This window comes from Chlamydomonas reinhardtii, chromosome 10, assembly GCF_000002595.2.
Source record: "Chlamydomonas reinhardtii strain CC-503 cw92 mt+ chromosome 10, whole genome shotgun sequence".
NCBI classification, from domain to species: Eukaryota; Viridiplantae; Chlorophyta; class Chlorophyceae; order Chlamydomonadales; family Chlamydomonadaceae; genus Chlamydomonas; species Chlamydomonas reinhardtii.
In genome coordinates, this window is record NC_057013.1 from 5,258,335 (window position 1) to 5,276,215 (window position 17,881).

Sequence of the window (17,881 nt, forward strand, 5' to 3'; positions counted from 1 at the left end):
GAACATAGCACCCCACTCGTCAGAATGAGCATGCCATTAAATAACTGTTTGCTTGCGACAGACTGCGATCAGTGCGATGGCCTTGCCTCTGGCTCCTTTCGGGTGGTGCGCACTTTGGTCTTGGCCCAGTTGACTGCAGATCTTTGCGCTTCGCCGGCAGGGTCAAGTAGTCTGGTTCACCCTCTTCTATTCACTTATGACATTCCCCGCAGGAGGCCCTAGCGTTGATGTAACTCAATGTGCAATACTTCTCCAGCGTGTCGTCTGGAGCAATAGCAATGCATGCCCGGTAAGACTGTGTGGTATCGGACCACTTAGCGATTATCTCCTGCTCTGTCCATGCAGATATCCCTTACTTAGAAGCTGCTCCGCTGGACACCCACCAATCGCTCTCATGATGCCACCTATCATTTGACAGTAAATAACCAGCTATATTAGAGGACTAATTGATCAACCAAGGGATGTATCGGGGTGCTGCGTGCAATCTTGGTCGTTGGACACCGGGCTTCCAAATGCACCCAAAAAGGAGTACACCCAGAGTTAGCACTGATGTAATTGAGATAGTAGCATATAACCATTGTTTTGTCACATGTGGTCCGGCCGGAGTTAACACCCGAGTGCGCTTCGAGAATAGCGAGTACGCAATGCACTTTGTGGATGGTGTTGTCTTGAAATTACATTCAGGCTATGTATTACAATCTATTGGGCTAAGGCTTAACGTCGCCAAAGCCCTGAAAGCGAAAGCGCACATCGTGCCAGGTCCATCGCCGCACAGGTCAACTCGCCTGGCTGCTCTGCTGGCTGCTGACACCTGTGCAAGTGTGCATACCATATAATGCATCACCGGGAAACCTCATTAGCGTGTACTTCATCAGTAAGTAAGATGTCGGCTGGGCCAGGAGCGTCCAGCAGCAATGTGACCCTTGGGGACTGAGGGCAGGGACCCCACAGACGGATCCTGCATCGGAGTTTGCAGAAGGCTTCAGGCGGTTCAGGCCTCTCAAGGATGACGGCCGCCCATTCAGTAAAGTTCCGCAAAAAAAATTTGCTGAGCTCGTGCCACTATCCTCTGCCCATTGTTATTACGCCGCTTGTCACAGCAGTCTCTGTTCTCGGGCAGGAGATGGTCCCTCTTGTAACAGCCCCTTGTTGTCCATAGTGTTGCATCCATCTACCGGGCACAGCTGGGTTCAGTACGTACATACACCATGTGCCCAGTATGTCCAGCGGCCAAGCACAACAAACCGTCGCAGCACTCATCCAAACACATCCGAGCAGCCATACTCCACGCACTGAGTTGTCACATTGCTATGCGCTCCTGCCGAACCCTAACCAGGCACCAGTACCTTACATGCACAACCGCTTCTGGTAATGATCTGTGACCAGTTCACAGTACAATAAGTTGGTAACACCAGCCATTCAAGATTGGTCAATGTTGCTCCTTTCAAATGTACATCGACCTTCAGCACAGCCATCATTGTGAATGCGGTTGTGCAATATGGGGCATTGCAAAAAGCGTTAATGCATCACAATTTACGAAATACCATATCATAGGAATGAAACACAGCCGCGCATATCATAGTGTATACGATATTGCGCCACGCAAGGTGACGTGCACGTCTTGTGGCAACTGTCACTGTCCGCTACACGACCCCAGCCTTATCCAGCCAGTTGCTCAGCGTGCCTGCGCGCACCGCTGCTACTCTCATTTGGGTGGCAGCCTTTGGTGCCCCTGCCACATCCCCTGCATCGTCTTTCGCATTTGCCCCTGCTGCATTGCCCTTTCCAGTCTTGCTGCTATCGCCCACACCCAGTGCCGCCTCCACCAGTCGGATGATGTCCACCTCAGGAGGCAGGTCCGACAACATGTTTGCCACGTGCGCCGCTTCATCACGGGTGGAACGCACAAACGGCCGCACCTGTGGAGCGGAGGTGTCGGCAGGTGCGTATGCGCGGGTCAGGGCACTGGGTCGGAATGCAGAGGCGTATGGATGCACCGAGGCCAACGCACATGGTTGCAGAGCACCCACCCACCCGCATGCACGCGTGCCCACTCCACTTACGAAGGCAACTAGGAACAGCCCAAACAGCACCACGGTAGCCACGAATAGCCCAATGTGCACAGCTTGCCAGGTGCCCATGGCATCATGAAGCTGCTGGTCAAAGTACCCGCGCAGTGACAGCAGTGCGCTCTGCACATCGTTGCTGGTCACCTGCAATGCGTACAGGGCACACCTCAACTCACACTTACAACACGATATTATGGGAGCCTTGCAAAACTCACCTTGAACAAGAAGTCCAGAAAGCGATTGGCAATGTTAATCTGGTCATCAGGCGCGGCAACAAGTGCCTCTGCAGCTTCAATGCTATGCCGAAACGCCACATCCAGTCCATTGAGTGATGGCTGCAGGAGGGGTGGCGTACAACATGACAGTCACTCAGGTATGGTGCGTGGCCATACGTACTTTTGGGCAGCAGGGCTAGTGCCTGTGGCATGCCGTAGACGCCCATATTAACACTGACATTGCAGGCACGGTTGGAGATTGTCAAGACAAAGGACCCACCACGGCATAGGGGTGCCCAAGCGGAAAGCAGGTGGACGCGTTCTGCCGTAGGCAGTTGCCGCCGCTACCGTCAGGGTTCAGACCCTTGTACAGAGTGTCCCCCACGTGGCCCCCAAGCCGAGCAATGCCAGCGTGCCCTCCGTGCACCTGGTACCCCGCGTCCGACAAAGCCGGGGCTGAAGCTACCTGCAAGGATGCATGCGAATCCGACACCATTCGTGGCAGTCAGTCAACGCGCAATGCATTTCCCACTGCTTGCCACGATATAATGGGTGAGGTTAGTTGGTCGCGCATGCCTTGCGTGCAATCATTTCGCATGTTGTGCCCTCAACGTCAGTGGCCTTGAGTGCTACTACCACATACTGATTGGGCTTCCACACTTACTGCTTCAGGGGCCTCGTACCGCTTCCCAAAAAGCAGCAGTGCGTAGTCCTGGGCAACCATCCCTATGGTCCGGTTTAGCTGCGCCTTGGAGGCGGCAATGGCTTCCACGGTGTTGTTTGCACACAGCTCGTGCGCAAAATACACCATGCGGACGTTCCTGTGCACGTCATGGTTAGGCTTAGTAGATGGGGGTAATTGGAGTCCTTGGGAAACACAGCAGGTGAAAGGCACCGGATGCACAGGAATTGTCGTGGCTTGCCACCTACCTTGCTAGAGTGAATGAGGTGATGGTTACGGTGTCTAGTGGGGCCGTCGCCCACTGCAGGCACACAAGGTGATATGGGGTGTAAGTGGCATCTGCAAACCAAAATGGCACAGCAGCTTCTTTCCAGGTGTGCCCTTAACTTCTTCGACTCACGTCGCTAATTGTGTAGGTGTAGGCGTAGAGCGAGATGACTGCAGGCATGGGGCCAGGTGTGGCAAGGTGGCAAAGTACGGGTTGCATGGCTGCGGCATGGACGGCACGGGCCCTTATCATCCAACATGTCAGTTTTGCTGAAGCCCAATATGCTGACTACGTCCCAGCCCACGGTCCCAGCCTCAGGCACAACGTACCCAGGGTAGCCCAGGCGACGATGGGCAGCAGCCGCCAGCAGTCCTTCAGGCTGTTGGCGATCAGGATCTTGTTTGTGCCCGTCATGACGCTGCGCCGCTTTAGCAGCTGGCGTGCAAAGCGGCCCACGTGGTGACGGCTGGACGCCGCCGCTGCCAGGGCCCGCTGCCCCAGGGACCGGCCCCGGCTGACGGTAGCGTGAACTGCCTTGCCCAGACGCTTGCTACCCAGCAAGCCCCCCTGCGCCGAGTGCCGCTGGCGTGACGCGGCAGCGCCTTGCAGCTCCGCCACAATGTCTGCATCATAAAGCACGCTGCTGTCACTCATGCCAGCGGGCCCCGGGCTACCATCCTCCAGGCTGGGGGCCACGGTGCTTGGAGGCCAATGTTCCCCAGCCTGAGCAGAAGCCGAATAACGTGTGGGCGTTTGCACGGGTGTGGCATGGCTGCTGCTCACACGGTTGGTGGTGGATGGCGTGGCAGCCCTGCTGCCTGACCTCCCCGGCTGGTGCCTGGTGCCCCTAGCATCCCGCTCCGCGCCAGGCGCGTTTGCCCCATCACTGCCGTGCCCATCCTCCGTGGCCGCTCCTGGTGGGGCGTGGTCGCGGAAGGAGATGCTCCTCCCGCGCGTGGAGCGAAGCGCAGGGGGCACACCACTACCTTGGGCAACCTCACGGCCTGCCGTGGGCAATGGTGTCTGCGTTCCCGCTGCACCTGCTGTTGTTGCTGCTGCTGCTGCTGCTGCTGTTGTCACGCTGGGCATCGCCCCGGCACCACCCGCGGCGGCACCCGGACCGCCAACGCCTGAGCTGGGTAATCCAGCGAAATGTCCAGCCGTAAAGGCAGCCGCACGCAACCCGTCTGCACGGGGCGACGGCTGCAAGGCGGTCGTATCCACGCCTAGACGCGATGGCTTGCTGCGCGACACGCCCCAGTTGCCCACACTGCCGACTGCCGCCGGGCCCAGCAGCCGGTAAGCTGTTAAGCTTCGGCTTAGGCCGCGGCTGAGCTTTGCCCTGCTCCCGGACCGCATGCCACCGCCTGGCGCAGCTGTGGCAAGCCGGTTGCCTGCGCTGGCGTAGGCAGTCGCTGCTTCAACCTGACCACCAGCTGCGGTTGTGACCATGTTCTCAGCGTTCAAGTCATCATCATCAGCATCGGCGTCGTTGTCATCGTCGTCCTCACCATCCTCCAGCTTCCGCAGCGTTAACATCCGGACCGTAGCGGATGGAATGGCCAGGAAGACGGAGAACAGCGAGGTCTGGTAGCGGCTGACCTGTGCGGCGACAGAGCCGAAGGGATGCCGGGCGACTGAGCAACGGCACGAACGAATGCATGCACATACACTTGTAAAAGACATGCCAGCCAACTCACCCTGACAAGGCGGTACAGCAGGTACAGCACGGCGGCGCCACACAGACAGCACGCCTCCACCACCAGCAGCGCCAGCAGGACCTGGTTCAGCAGGTGTTGATCCGCGACACATCCCTGGATAATACTCGTGGCCACCTGTGTAGGCAGCAGCAGCAGGGCAAGGTGGAGTGAGCGGCGGTGATGACTATGGCCTGCTTGGGTGGGTCATGTGGGTCGCGGTTGGCATAGCACGTTAGTGGAGCAACATCCAGCTCACCCCGAAGTATCCAGGCAGCAGCTCCGGCACCACCTCGTCTCGGATGAATTGAAAGCCGCGCGTGTCAGAGAGGTTACCGTGGGGTGGGCCTAGACTTTGGTAGTTATCCTGCATAGTGGCAATGGTGCCGGGCGGCAGGTTACGCTGGGGATGGGAACGGTATAAACAAACGTCATCCGTGGCTTGGAGGCTTGCCTGTTCGCGGCGGTGACTAGACAATTGACCACCCTGAACCTGAACCCTGAACCTGAACTCAGTGCTGCTTACCGCTATCTCTCTGGCATACATTATGAAGCGGTGGCCTAGCTCAAACAGTGACAGATATTCTCGCAAATACGTGGCCGGAGTGGCGGTGCCATCAAGGAGAGTCCATACCTGTAATGTTGAGGTTGCAAGGCAGTGAAAGGCCGCTATGCCAGACAAGACACAGCCGACATGTGCTGGCGCCCTGAGCCAGCTTGCTTAAGTAATGCATCGCAAAGCAAGGGACTCACTTCATAGGTGCGGTCGTCCCACAATGCTTTCCCAGTTCCGGAGCCTCGGCCATACGTGCGGCCGGCATCCTCGTACATGGCGAAATGCTGCGCCTCGAATGTGGACACATAGCGAGACATGTCGGCAACATACCCTGGAAGGCCGGCCCTTGTGTACACTGGAGCCTACAGGGAAGGGTAGAGGGCACATCAGCAATGCAGCGAGCGAGGACCTAGGCCTACCGTTGACCGTTGACAAGTATGGGAAAAGCATAAGGGAAACGGGTCGGCAGTGCGTGTGTTAGCATGGGCACAGTGTGAGTGCAGCCGCTGTCCATGCCTGTGCACCTGCTGCAGAGCGGTAGCCGCCCCGGCCTTCTCACCGCATAGCCACGGTCCGAGGCGAAATGCACCACCTCGTCCTTGAGGATGGTGTCCAGCGCCCGCGTGTACACAGCCACCCGGTACGCAGACTCAAGCCCACTCGTGACGCGCCCCATGTCATTCATACAGTTGGCCTGCTGGTTGCTCAGGTAGATCAGGCCCTGCGTAACAACACGAGGTATGAGAGGATTTCGAGCGAGAGCGAAGTGCAGTAGTGCTCAAGCCTCTTCATGCTACGGTACACCTAGTCTTATCGGCAAAGAAACCCAAACGAACGACAGAGCCATAAACGCACCGCGAAGCAGCCAGTGTGCGCAAGCAGCAGCGCAATGGTGACGGCAACGCTGTGCCGCCAGAAGCGGTTGATGGCCGCCTGGGCCGCAGGCTGCTCCAGAACCTGCGCAGCATTGCGAAAGGACATAGTCACCCATTTGCCACTGCCGCTTTTCAAGTGTGCTGGAGCCTTATTAGGCGCGCGCTGCAGAACTCACATGCGAAATGCGCTTCAAACGCCGCCCGCGCTGGAATCCGGCATCATGATGCTCAACCTCCGCCCCCAGCGCCGCTGCCGCCAGCGCCGCCTCTTCCTCCTCATCCAGCTCTTCAAGCGCCGCATAGTCATCTGCTGCCACGCTCATGCCTGCGTCTGCCACGACCGGGACTATGCTCGACACCCGGCTGCGTCGCAACGATGCTGCAACTGTGAGGCTGGCAGACGCCACAGCAGCTGGCGGCGCCACTGCTACTGGGTCAGCTGCAGCAGCGGGGTCGTCACCCGCTGCTATGCCATACCCGGATAGGGAGCGTGACACCTCGTCGCCCTCTGCCACAGGCCCGGGGCCTGCAGCGCGCTGGCCAACTCCCTGCTGCACCGCAGCCCTGCCTTGCTCGAGCCTCCGCTGCAGGAGACTCTGGAAATAGTTTCCAGGCTTTGAGGGGGTGCCGTTGCCTGTCCCGCTGGACTGCTGTGGAGGTGGTGGCATGCTGGACCTTGGGCGCGAGGTTGGCGTCTGGTCCTGAACTGCCATAGGGTCCAAGGCCGATGCTGACGCGGTGGTGGAGGGTGAACCACCTGAGCCGTTCGCTGAGGTGCGTGGCGCCGTCAGCATGGCTGTAAGACTGCCAAGCTTGGCCCTTGCAGCAGCGGCGTGCACACCAGCAGCTGTCGAAGCGGCTGTTGAGGGCACGTTTGCTGCGGTGCTGCTGCGCGCCGCGACACTTGGGGCGGCCCGTGCTGCATTCGTTGCCGCTGGTGCTACCGCTACTGCGGAGCCCCGGGCTGCTGAGCCGCCGCTGTGCTTTACGACGTCATTACCGTCAGGCAGAAACATGCCGATCCGAGCACCTTTCGCATGGTCTTGCATGCTGGCGTAGGCGAGCTGCTGCGGCGTACGAACGGCAGCAGCTGCTGCTGCGCCAGCCACTGCGACGCTGCCGCGCCCGTGGTGGGTGTCCTGGTCAGCTAGGATGCGGCGCTCAGATGAGTTGGCTGCGCTGTTCAGCGGCACAGCCGCCCGTGCGCCCGCATGCCCCACCCCCGCGGTTGAACTAGGCGGCGCCTTCCGAGCTTGCGCAGCTACCGGGCCTGCACTGCCCGCTGCAGGTGCTGCTGAGGCCACTGCCACGGGTGCCCCCGTCACCGCGGCCGCTCTCGCCTGTACAGCTGCTTCAGAAGCTGCAGAGACGGCGTATGCAGCCGCAGGCGTTTCCTGGGCAAGCTGCGTAGGCGCCGGCTGGGGCGCAGCTCCTGTGCCGCCTGGGGTATCCACCGGTCCGGCCTCCAGCTCGTCTAAGTCCGTGACTGCATCCGATTTGCCCGTATCCCAGGACTCGCCCTCGTGGGCTACGACCGAGCCTGGACTCAGCACTGCTGGCTGGAGGTGGTCAGTTCTCGCCCGTACTGTCTCCGAACTGATAGGTTTGGCATCAGCAGCACCAAGAAGGCTTCGCCCCGCAGCATCGCCACGGGCATGCTCGAAGTCATGGCCCGTAGTTGCGCCCTCCGTTGCGGGCGCGGCTACCGCAGCGGCAGCCGTAGCAGCCGCCGTCGCTGCAAAACTTTGCACGGAGCCGTCGGCTGCACGCTGCCGCGGTGACTCTGAAGCCAACTTGGGCTGCTCCCGCGGCGCTGGCGTCATGCGTATGCGCCCAGCATCAGCCTCTGCCTGACCGTCTGCCGCTGCGATAGCAAAGCTGTCCACCATTCCCGCTGCCCCAGAAATGTTGTGTTGATTCGCGGCGGCCTGTTCATTGGCCCCCGGCATTGGCAATCGGACCGAGGACGTGCCCGCGGCTCCTTTCAGCTTTGATGTGGCCAGTGGAATGCCGGCATTCGTCCCGGCCGCTGCAATGGACGCAGACGGCAGGCGCGACTGCAGCTCCACTGCTAGCAGTGGCTGACCACCGCTTGCTCCGGCACCCTCATTGCTGCGCGGCGCTGCTGCGGCAGCGGCTAGCAGCATGCCGGGCCCAAGCAGACGTGACAGCAGGGTTCCTTTGCCAGAGGCTCCTGCAGCCGCGTCCACGTCCTCAGTGCGCTGAGACAGCGTCACACGCACGTAGTATGCCGCGCTGGTGCCACGCTTGGCGATTCCCTGTTAGGGAGAAACATTGATGTGGGGGTCTGAAATTAGAACCTTGCAAGTCGCTGGAAGGAGTAGCGCCATGAATCAGTGCCTTGCACTGCAGGCTACGGTAATGCAAGTGAGTTGCTCACCTGCACGACGATGTGGAGCGGCTTCCCGTCAGCATGCACCATCGCCGCGTTGCGGCCTGGCCCCACTTGTGGACGCAGCTGCGCAGTCGCCTGCCGTCGGCTGCTGCGTCCACCGCCGCCTGCCAGCATGCTGACCGCACCCACCATGCCCCTCTCCGCGCCTGCGCCGCGACGAGCTGCTGCGGCGGCTCGTGGCCCCATGGATGCCGAGCCCCTCAGCGCGGAGCGCTTTAAGATGGTGCCGCCCCGACTGCCGCTGCTGGTGCCGTCAGGCTGCTGAGTAGAGATCGCCATGACTGGAAACAGGTAGTCCTCTAGGCTGGTGTGCACCGGGACCTGCAGGAGGTCCCGCAGGTTGTACTGCTGCAGCGCTGAGTCGGTCAGCCCGAACACCGGGCCTGGATGGGCGGTTGCGTAGCGGCGGGAGGTGGAGGCACAGGTGAGCAAGCATCCCCGGTGAGCGCGTATGTGCAGCTGTAATATGGTAAGTGGTGCTATGCGGGCTGGGCTCGCGAGTCAGTGCCCCCCTGTCCGCCTAGGGACTCACCCGGCGGGTGCAGGTCGTCCAGCACCGCCTGGCGGATGTCGCCGTCACGGCTGACCTCCAACACCGACGCCACTTTGTCCGGGTGCCAGATGGACACGACCAGATTGCCGTCACCATTCGTCCCGTCAATCTCCAGGATCACGGGGCGTGGAGCAAGCGCAGCCGCGGAGAACTGTACACGGCGTTGACAATGATAAATCAGCGCTACGAAACAAAACACGTATGGCCAACATTCACATAATGACTGCGCGCAAAACCACGTGTCCTAGGCTGCCTGCATCTTACCCTGTTGCCAGCGGCCATAGTCCTGGCGCGGGAGCGCCAGTGGCCCAGTTCCTTCACAGCGGCCAGCGCCCCAGAAGCTCCAAGAATTACGGAGTGCAGCGAGCCCTGTTCAGCATCAGCAGGCCGCGATAGGCTAGGTTGTATCGGCGCCACCCCAGCAGCAGCTGCGCCCGCCGGCGTCTGGGCGGCGGATGCAGCGGTGGCCGCAATGCTGGCAGCGGCCGCGGTTGCAAAGGCATTCCACGGCCCGTTGTAAGGGGTGACGTCGCCAGGCTCCTTTGGCACTGCAGCTGCCTCGGAAGCGGCGGCCGCCACCTCAACGTCACTTGCCGAGAAGGCACCGCTGCGACTCAAAGACGCATGCGCATGCGAGGCGTGTATTGGCTGATGCGCGGTAACTTTGCCGCCGTCCTGGTCTGCGGCATCCGATGCTTTGCTGGATGACTGCAAAGCAAGCGTCTCCTCGCCAGCGGCCGCAGTGGCGTCCTTTGCCTGCGCGGGTGTGGGACATTGGCTGTCAGGAAATCGTATCGACCAGGAGCCCAAGTAACGAACCAACACATCACGATGTGGCTTCATACAGTTGCTGATCGCACCCGCTGAAAAGCCGTCTCCGCAGCTACCGCCGGTAGGAGAGTTGCGCGCAGGAAAACAGGGGACAGCCGTTGCAGGGACCTGCGGGGCAGTGGGTCATCCATGTTGGAGCACTAAATATAGGCCTTCAAAGCATGCGAGGTCATGTGATAGAGTGTTGCTGTGCCTTACCCGTGAGCCCATAGCCAGTCCTGACCCTGTGACGCATCACAGTCGCACGATTGACTTACATTAGCCGCAACTCCTCAAGAATGTCATCCTGCAGATCCTCATCAGGTGCCAGCGCTCCCAGCTCTGGTATGAGCTTGAACAAGTTGCATCCAATGAAACCCTCCGGCGGCAAGCCGAAGAGGTGCGTTTGCGCGCCTGAACCGGCAGCTGCAGCCCTGATCCCTGCTGCAGAGGCGCTGGCAGCACCAGCACCAGCAGCTGAGCCAGCACTGCTGCCAGTACATGCATCAGTTCCGCCAGGCGCTGAGCCCTGGGTGCCATGCTTTGAAAGGGACGCAGCCGCAGCCGCGCTTGTGCGTCCGCTGGTAGAGGGCATGCGGCTCACTACATCACCAGACTGGTTGGCTACAGACGTAACGCATCCAGCCCAATCCACCTGCGTAAACATTAGGATTGCCAGGGTTTTGGGTAGTCCGTGCACGCGCAAGGCATACGGTCCCGGGAACAGGCCGTACACATTATTACTTGGCATACTGCGATGCCACAAGCCATCCTCGCCCGCAGCCCTGGCACACCTCGAATTGCACGCGCCGCTCCGCCAGCCCGGCCGCCACGGAGCACTTGGCGACTTGCACCACAGACAGCAGCCCACTGTCATCGCCCTCGGCCTTGTGGCTGATGGACAGGCGGACCTGTAGGCACAGGTGTTTATGTCTCACTTCCCATGGCGTGACATGGGACTTACTTGTGTACGCAAAGGCAGGTGGCCCTAATCCACAGGTGTACGTCCCGGTCCTGGACTTGCCCCCAGCGACTTCTCACCGGCACAAGCGCCTTGTTGCTGCTGCACATGAAGATCGTCTGCCCGGACCGGCATGCGAACCGGGACCTGCTCCGCATTAGCTCCTGAACGCCGCACGCATGCAATGCCTGGTAGTGCTCCGGTATGAGGGCCTGCGGGTAGGGTAAGGTCGGGTGCGTCGTTGTGGTCGGATGGATAGGAAAGGATAGGCACCGGTTTGCAATTACACAGCAGCACGTATGCATGCTGCACCCATCTGTCACCCACCTCCAGCCTCAGCAGCAGGAAGCTCTTGTGCGCGTAGCCCAGCAAGGTGCTTATGGCGGTATTTGCGAACACCATGCCACCATACCGGTCCAGGACCATTAGCGGCCCGTTACCGACGCCCGTGCTTGCACTGGCAGAGGAAGCGCCCCCTGGACCCGCACTGCTCGGGCCCTTTGAAGATGACGCCCGAAGTGATATTGACACAAGGATGAGAGGCTCGTCGGGCGTGCCTGGAAAGGAAGCATTGTATGGGTTGGCCGCAGTTTTCTTAGAGACACGTATGCGCAAGGCTCCGCACCGCTGTACGCTTGTCAGTCTTGCCGCACGCACCTTCAGGACTGACGATCACGTGCACGGGAATGGGCCCCGCATACTTGTGGACCACGTGCAGGTCTCGGGTCACCGCCGTGAATACACCACTGCGAGTGCCAACCTCCGCAAAGATCCTGCATGCGGTACATACACGTGAAGGCCGTCAGCGCCGTGGCCACCAACGCCGTGTTCGCATGAGACACGGCCACTTAAAGCACCAACGATTGCAGCACCTTCACTGCAATACCTGTCTGCTCCCAGCTTGCGGCCAACATAGCTTCAGGAATCTTGCGCCCGTTCAACCTGGCAAGCGCTCTAACCTGTCACGCCCCTTACCCTTGCAGCTCGTCCTGCTCCAGCACCAGGTCCTTAAACGGCCGCCCGATGCAGTTGGGGATGCTGGTGCCAAACATGTCCTGCAACGGCCCGGGGAGAAGGAAATAAGGCGGGGGGTTGCAATTACCAGCCCAAACTAAACCAAACCAAGCCAAACTAGCGTGCCAAACTAGCGGAGGTAGGGGTTCATGGAAAACTGGAGAGGGAGACGCACAGACCAACAGGCCCCATCAGGTACGGCCGCCGCGTATGGTCTCAGCAACCCGCGCGCGCTTTGCATGTCACAAACTCGCAGGTCCGCTCAGATCTTAGTGCCCGCATGCGTCACGTGCTCGCCAATGTCTTCAGGTCTAAGACTCCTCCCCAGCACTTGTGCACATACCTCAAAAAGCTCATCGACACAGAGCGTCATGCCGTTGGTCATCAGCCACACCCGTACGGTGCTGGGGCTCGCTGCCACCGGCTGTGTGGGTGGCAGGCGGGGCACGGTGATGGGTGGGTGTCACCACATTACGGAAACACGCGGTAGGGATGCCTGCTGTCGAAATGACATTAGAAGGCTCTTGTGCGAGATCGGTTGCGCTGCTGCAACCGCACTTGCTGTTGTGCCGGGAGTCACAGGACTGCCGGGAGTAATTTGTTCCTCAAGCAGTCCTACGTCAAACCCATTTGCTTGCACTGCCATCCCGTTGTACATAGCGGTATGTGCGCACCTGAATCACGCCCAGGAACTGCGAGTCCGCACCCTGGCCGCTGAGCTTGCTGACTGCCAGCTTGATGGGAAACACGTGGCGGCGCCGGTGCAATGCCACCACCTCACGGACCGTGTCGATAACCTTGGGCTGACCTGCCGGGGGCAGTGTGAGAACGAACAGCAGCAGGTGCGTGCCCACACCCGTGAATGCCTCTCGCTTGAAGCCCACATGAGTAGCGAATGCGTTCATAAACATCTACTCTGAATTCACACACTACCGCTACCTGTGGCGATGTACGCCGCAAGGTAGCCGTTGTGTCGGTTGCTAAAAGGTGCGGGCATGAGAATGGACACGTTCTGTCCCTCCAGCTCTGACGCTTTGTAGTCAAACAACTTCTGAAGCGGCTTGTTGGTCATCTGGATGATGCCACTCGAGTTGATGACCGCCACGGCACTCTTCTTAGTGTCCATCTGTTTTGGGCACGCCATCGTACGTCATATACGAGGTCACGGTACGACATACACAATGCTGTCGGTCGCCCTGCCGCTCTACAACGCGCATACCTGCTGGCCAAGCAGCCGGTCGTTGCCAAGCAGTATGTTATCCTGCACGGACGCCTGTTGCTCCTCCAGCTGGTCCGCTTTCCTGCGGACACAGCGGCACATGGTGCATGCACGTCAAGTGGTAAGGCGTAAGCAGAGCATTCTGCGGGTCTCATAGGGAGGGGCAAACTAACGTTTCTTACTCGTAGATTTGTTGTGCGCGCCAGGGGTTGTTCAGCACCACCTCCTGGAACCGCGCGTAGCTGCGGAGCAGCTTTACACTGTTTGGGTACCTGTGCACGTGTTCGAAATCGATTTTGAGGCGTGCTCAGTGTTTTAATAACAAGCCCAGCCACCAGGGGCCCTCCGTGCACTGCAGGTCCGCAGACTCACCGCTCCAGCACGCTCCGATACGTGCGCGTCGCCAGGTCCTGCGCATTCTTGATGCTGCGAAAGGCAGCCGTCAGCGACGTCAGGTGCACCTTGTGCCGCAGCAGCAGCTTCCAGAATGCCTGCTGGCTCGCTAACGCGCGTTGTGTGGCACGCACGAGAAGCCTGCAGCGGATGTATTGCGAGTCGCACAGTGGTCGACGTGCAAATATGTGTGTCAACAAAGTGCCAACGGAGAGGCAGGATGAAGGCCCAATCTACGGTGCTGTACACGGTACCCTAATAGTTCAGGCACGCCGTATGGTCCGCAACTCACCTGTAGTTTCGCTGGAACTCCACATATGACACCAGGTCCACCGAACTCTCGCCAGTTGTGGAGGTGTGAGCGCGCTGCATGTGCTGCTGCTCGCGGACGAAGATGCCGAAACGCTCTACCCAGTCCGGTTCAAGCTTCTTGGCCGACATTAGCTGGCTCTGGCCGGCCTGGCGATGTGTACGGCACGCACAAGGCAGGGTAGCGTGTGTGAGCCAGGGCCATCTGGATTAAACTCTGGCAGTGCGGTAGTCCCGCACTCCACGCCCGCCCGCCCGGCGCACCCAATGCCTGTACCCCAGGCCCGCACCTGGTAAAGGCTTGCCACCTCGATGAGAAAGTTGGAATACAGGATGTGGGCGTAAGCCTTGTGAGGGAAAAGTGCGATGCCGGATTTAAGGACACGCTCCGCCAGTGCCAGGGCCTCCGGATCATCGGTGTCTCGCTCAGGCCCGCGCTTGCGGCAGACCCGGGCTACCACCTCAACCTCATGCACGTCGATGAACCTGTACGCAGGGCACAGCAGTCAGGCGCGGCATGTAGCGGGGTAAGGCAGCAGGCAAGCGGGGTAAGGCGCGGCGCAAGGATTGGTTGGAATTCCGTTGCGTGGTGTCTCCAAGCAAAACGCAAGTTACGCGACCTGTGATGCTCACTTACTTGTACATGTCTTTTGGCTTGACTGCTGATGTTGCGGAATGGAATGCCCGAATTGCCACACGCGTAGCCACCCGCAGCCGCAGGAACGACACCAACACGCCCGCGACGATGAAGCAGGGCAGTCCAGCAATGGTTATGAGCGTCAGGCGCTCAGCGGAAGGACCCAGCGGGTCTTGCGCTGAGGGAGTATACCTGCGGATGGATGCAATTAAGGTCAGTGCGTCAGTCGTACCACCATGCGCAGAGGGTGTACACCTGGCGGTGTGGTACGTTGCTCCTAAATTTGTATGGTATAATGCCAAGCACAGGAGTGAGGCGAGCACCGATTGCTGCGCGTACGCTGTTGCTGCCGGTGCCGCACCCACCTGAGCACGACCATCATGACGGACACCCAGGTGTTACACAGGTTGAAACCCGCACGCAGGTGGTTGACCCAGCTGACCATAAACGGCACCTGGGGGGCCGTTGAAGGGCGGGGGGGCAAGCCGGTGAGGAGGTAGGGGAACCAGGGGCACATGCAGGTCAGGGACCATGAAGAGATAGGACAAACAGGGGCACGTTCAGTCGGTCGTGAGTAGTGCTCAGTACAGCAAGTGGCCAGACTCCGAGAAAGACTTACCCATCGCACGGTGGTGTAGAACTGCACCGCCATTGTGGCCGCGAAGATGATGGCCTGCAGCTTTGGGATGTCCACCACCAGGATCGCCGAGGCCAGCAGGAAGACCGTCTTGGCGCTTAAGTTGATCACCTGCGATGCACAGCACAAACAGCAGGGCGCACACGGCTTCAATTGAGGCTGTGGCGCCTACAGTTGTCGCACCCAGGCATGACCTCACCTCCACTTTGGGGTGCGAGGCCGCAAGCAGGCCCGCGCTCCGAGGGTCCATTTCGAAGTCTGCCATCGTGCTCACGAACACAATAGCGCTGAAGATGAAGGCCAAGACAATGGCGACCACCAAGTTGAATACATATGGCCATTGCGTGCAGTCTGCAGGGATTTCATTTGTAAGTCTTTAGCAGTTGAGCAGCCGCATAACAATGGATTACCGACAACGGCCCACTGCGCCCGTAATGCACCCGCACCCGCACCCCCACTTGCGTTTGCACCCACACGTGCTATCAGCCGCGTGCGCACACGCAGGGCCACGGGCACACCACCGGCTTGTGACTCACTTAGGGTAGGGTAGTTGTCCATGTATCCCCGTTGGTGGTTGCTGTCCGCGGGCGCCAGCCAGTGGCAGTTGATGTTAACGAAGAAGATCCCCATGGCAGACACATAGAAGGTCTGCAAGAACACACTGACCACCACCCGCAGAAAGCACACCGGCCTGCGCAGAGGAAAATGCGTGTGAGCATGCGAATGCGGGTTGGTGCCGCACTGAACGTGTTGTGGACCAAACGTCAGCTCTACTCACCACATCACCCTAAGGGTTGCAGGTCCCCGGACGGCACCCTTCCACGTTTCCCGCACAGCCCTTAAGTGCTCCCCACGGCTGTTCGTAGCGGTTTGCGTGGGTTCCGCTCCTAGTGACTTATGACCTCGCTCCACTCACGCACTCACCAGACGTAGGTGAAGCGGTGCCGCTTGAAGCAGTAGCCCACATATGCACACAGCGCCAAGCTGAGAGCCAGCAGGCCCGCAATGCCGTACAAAGCCACCTCGTAAAGCACATAGCTCTGAAACACACACGCAGGGCAAGCCAGCGTGGCAAACCAGGGAGCATTTAGAAGAGGAGGTTGGAAAGGCCGCGGATATGCTAGTATCACCTTCTACGGCAGCACTGTGTGCCCTGCCATTGCTCAGTGTCAGCACGATTGGTGCGTCCCCAGCCCGTAACAACTTGGTCCCTCACCACATTAGATAGCTTTGCGGCGAAATTCAGGTAGCTGAGGCCTGTCCACATCCTGCGTGGTCAGGGGGACATTGCCGGAGCGTGTAAGGAGGCGACGGAGCTGCGTGGTCCCCAGTACCGCAGTATGCAACCGTGCATCTTGGCACCTGCTTGCCACACAGTGCCTCATGCCCTCCCTTCCCTGCCCACTTGCTCATTGCAAGCACACATATGCCCATTGGAACGCCCACCATGTCAGCGAAGCGGTCCACGTGGTGAACCAGGGAAACCAGCCGTACTCGGTGCCCAGCAGCAACACCTGTCAGAGCGCGTAGTACATTTGTATAAACATGGGAGGACAGGAGTTAATAGGGTCGACGTGAGCGGTGGTACCAAGGGCTTCCTTCCCTGGCCGCGGCCTGCCTTGCTGCGGTCCGCAGGGAAAAATCAACTGCACAATCTCGCACGACACTCTCGCCACCTGGCCCCTTCGAACCCGCCATTCCACGCACCAGCTGCTGCAAGAAATCCAGAAGCATCTTCAGTGTTGCGATGGTTCGCGAGTCATCCACGCGTTCCTGTGGACGCGCAAGGGCCGTGAGTGCCACGCAGCGCATGGCCGCCCAAGCATTGCCCCTGGCCTCACCTTCACCCCAGTGGAGTGGGCGCGTGTGCTTTGCCCGGCCCCGTTTTCTAATAGTCACCAAAAATGCATCGTGACAGCTCTTACCTTGCTGAGCGTGTAGAGGACACCAAAGAGGCCCACTTCCAAACGATTTCCGGTCTGCGCAACCCGGTGCCCACACAGCGCACGCGGCACACGGCAGTCAGTCGACCAACTCGACCCCTTTAAAGCGTTACACGATGAACCTTTGGGGAAAATATATGGCTCCGTCGTATGTATGCAGCCATACCGCCCCGTTTAGTGCTGCGACCAACCTCCACTTCGTCGGCGCCTTCGCCCGCTTCAGGGCCGTCCCGGGGCAGCACATCGTTCCTACAGCGTTTTCAAGCAAGCTTGTTTCATCTTCAAGTCAAAGAAATCTCTTGTTGAGCTTGGTGCCGCGACAGACTTGCCAAAGTGTTGACCTTGGCACCAAGACTTACTTCTTTCTAGACGACCTGCTTGAACCACTGATGCTGGAGCCTTCATCACCATCTGACACCCTGCTGCCTCGCATTCGCGCGGCAAGCCCCAGCCGAGTGAATGCCGCCTTGCTTTAAGAGAGGCCCAACATCTGCATGAGCACGACTCCTACATTTGCTCTATACACAGCAAGCCGGCATTTAGGGACGGCCCGAAACTGGCAAGCATCTGGTTAACGCGAAGAGGGTGTTGCGGTCCACGCACAGCCATGCTAGAGGTATAGGCAGT

General features: G+C 59.6%; 1 protein-coding gene across 1 annotated transcript; it reads right to left on the reverse strand.

The window, feature by feature from the left end:
• Nucleotides 1–662: 662 nt before the first annotated feature.
• Nucleotides 663–17,869, reverse strand: CHLRE_10g457331v5 (uncharacterized protein). The gene is made up of 45 exons (XM_043067090.1): nucleotides 17,614–17,869; nucleotides 17,446–17,503; nucleotides 17,237–17,290; nucleotides 17,019–17,084; nucleotides 16,758–16,825; nucleotides 16,528–16,579; nucleotides 16,236–16,351; nucleotides 15,848–16,002; nucleotides 15,511–15,662; nucleotides 15,294–15,422; nucleotides 15,040–15,128; nucleotides 14,675–14,866; nucleotides 14,328–14,523; nucleotides 14,021–14,187; nucleotides 13,708–13,869; nucleotides 13,518–13,607; nucleotides 13,336–13,417; nucleotides 13,056–13,242; nucleotides 12,791–12,924; nucleotides 12,460–12,540; nucleotides 12,078–12,157; nucleotides 11,760–11,875; nucleotides 11,430–11,659; nucleotides 11,183–11,314; nucleotides 10,936–11,052; nucleotides 10,420–10,796; nucleotides 10,192–10,270; nucleotides 9,596–10,087; nucleotides 9,311–9,482; nucleotides 8,764–9,161; nucleotides 6,539–8,641; nucleotides 6,343–6,444; nucleotides 6,047–6,208; nucleotides 5,685–5,849; nucleotides 5,458–5,565; nucleotides 5,191–5,298; nucleotides 4,935–5,069; nucleotides 3,564–4,836; nucleotides 3,367–3,404; nucleotides 3,215–3,267; nucleotides 2,949–3,105; nucleotides 2,565–2,750; nucleotides 2,285–2,404; nucleotides 2,064–2,213; nucleotides 663–1,919 (listed from the first exon to the last, which is right to left on the reverse strand). Exons 4-45 carry the CDS (start codon nucleotides 17,043–17,045, stop codon nucleotides 1,644–1,646), a joined length of 9,408 nt encoding a protein of 3,135 aa, XP_042920487.1. The 5' UTR covers nucleotides 17,046–17,084; nucleotides 17,237–17,290; nucleotides 17,446–17,503; nucleotides 17,614–17,869; the 3' UTR covers nucleotides 663–1,643.
• Between the last annotated feature and the right edge of the window lie 12 nt (nucleotides 17,870–17,881).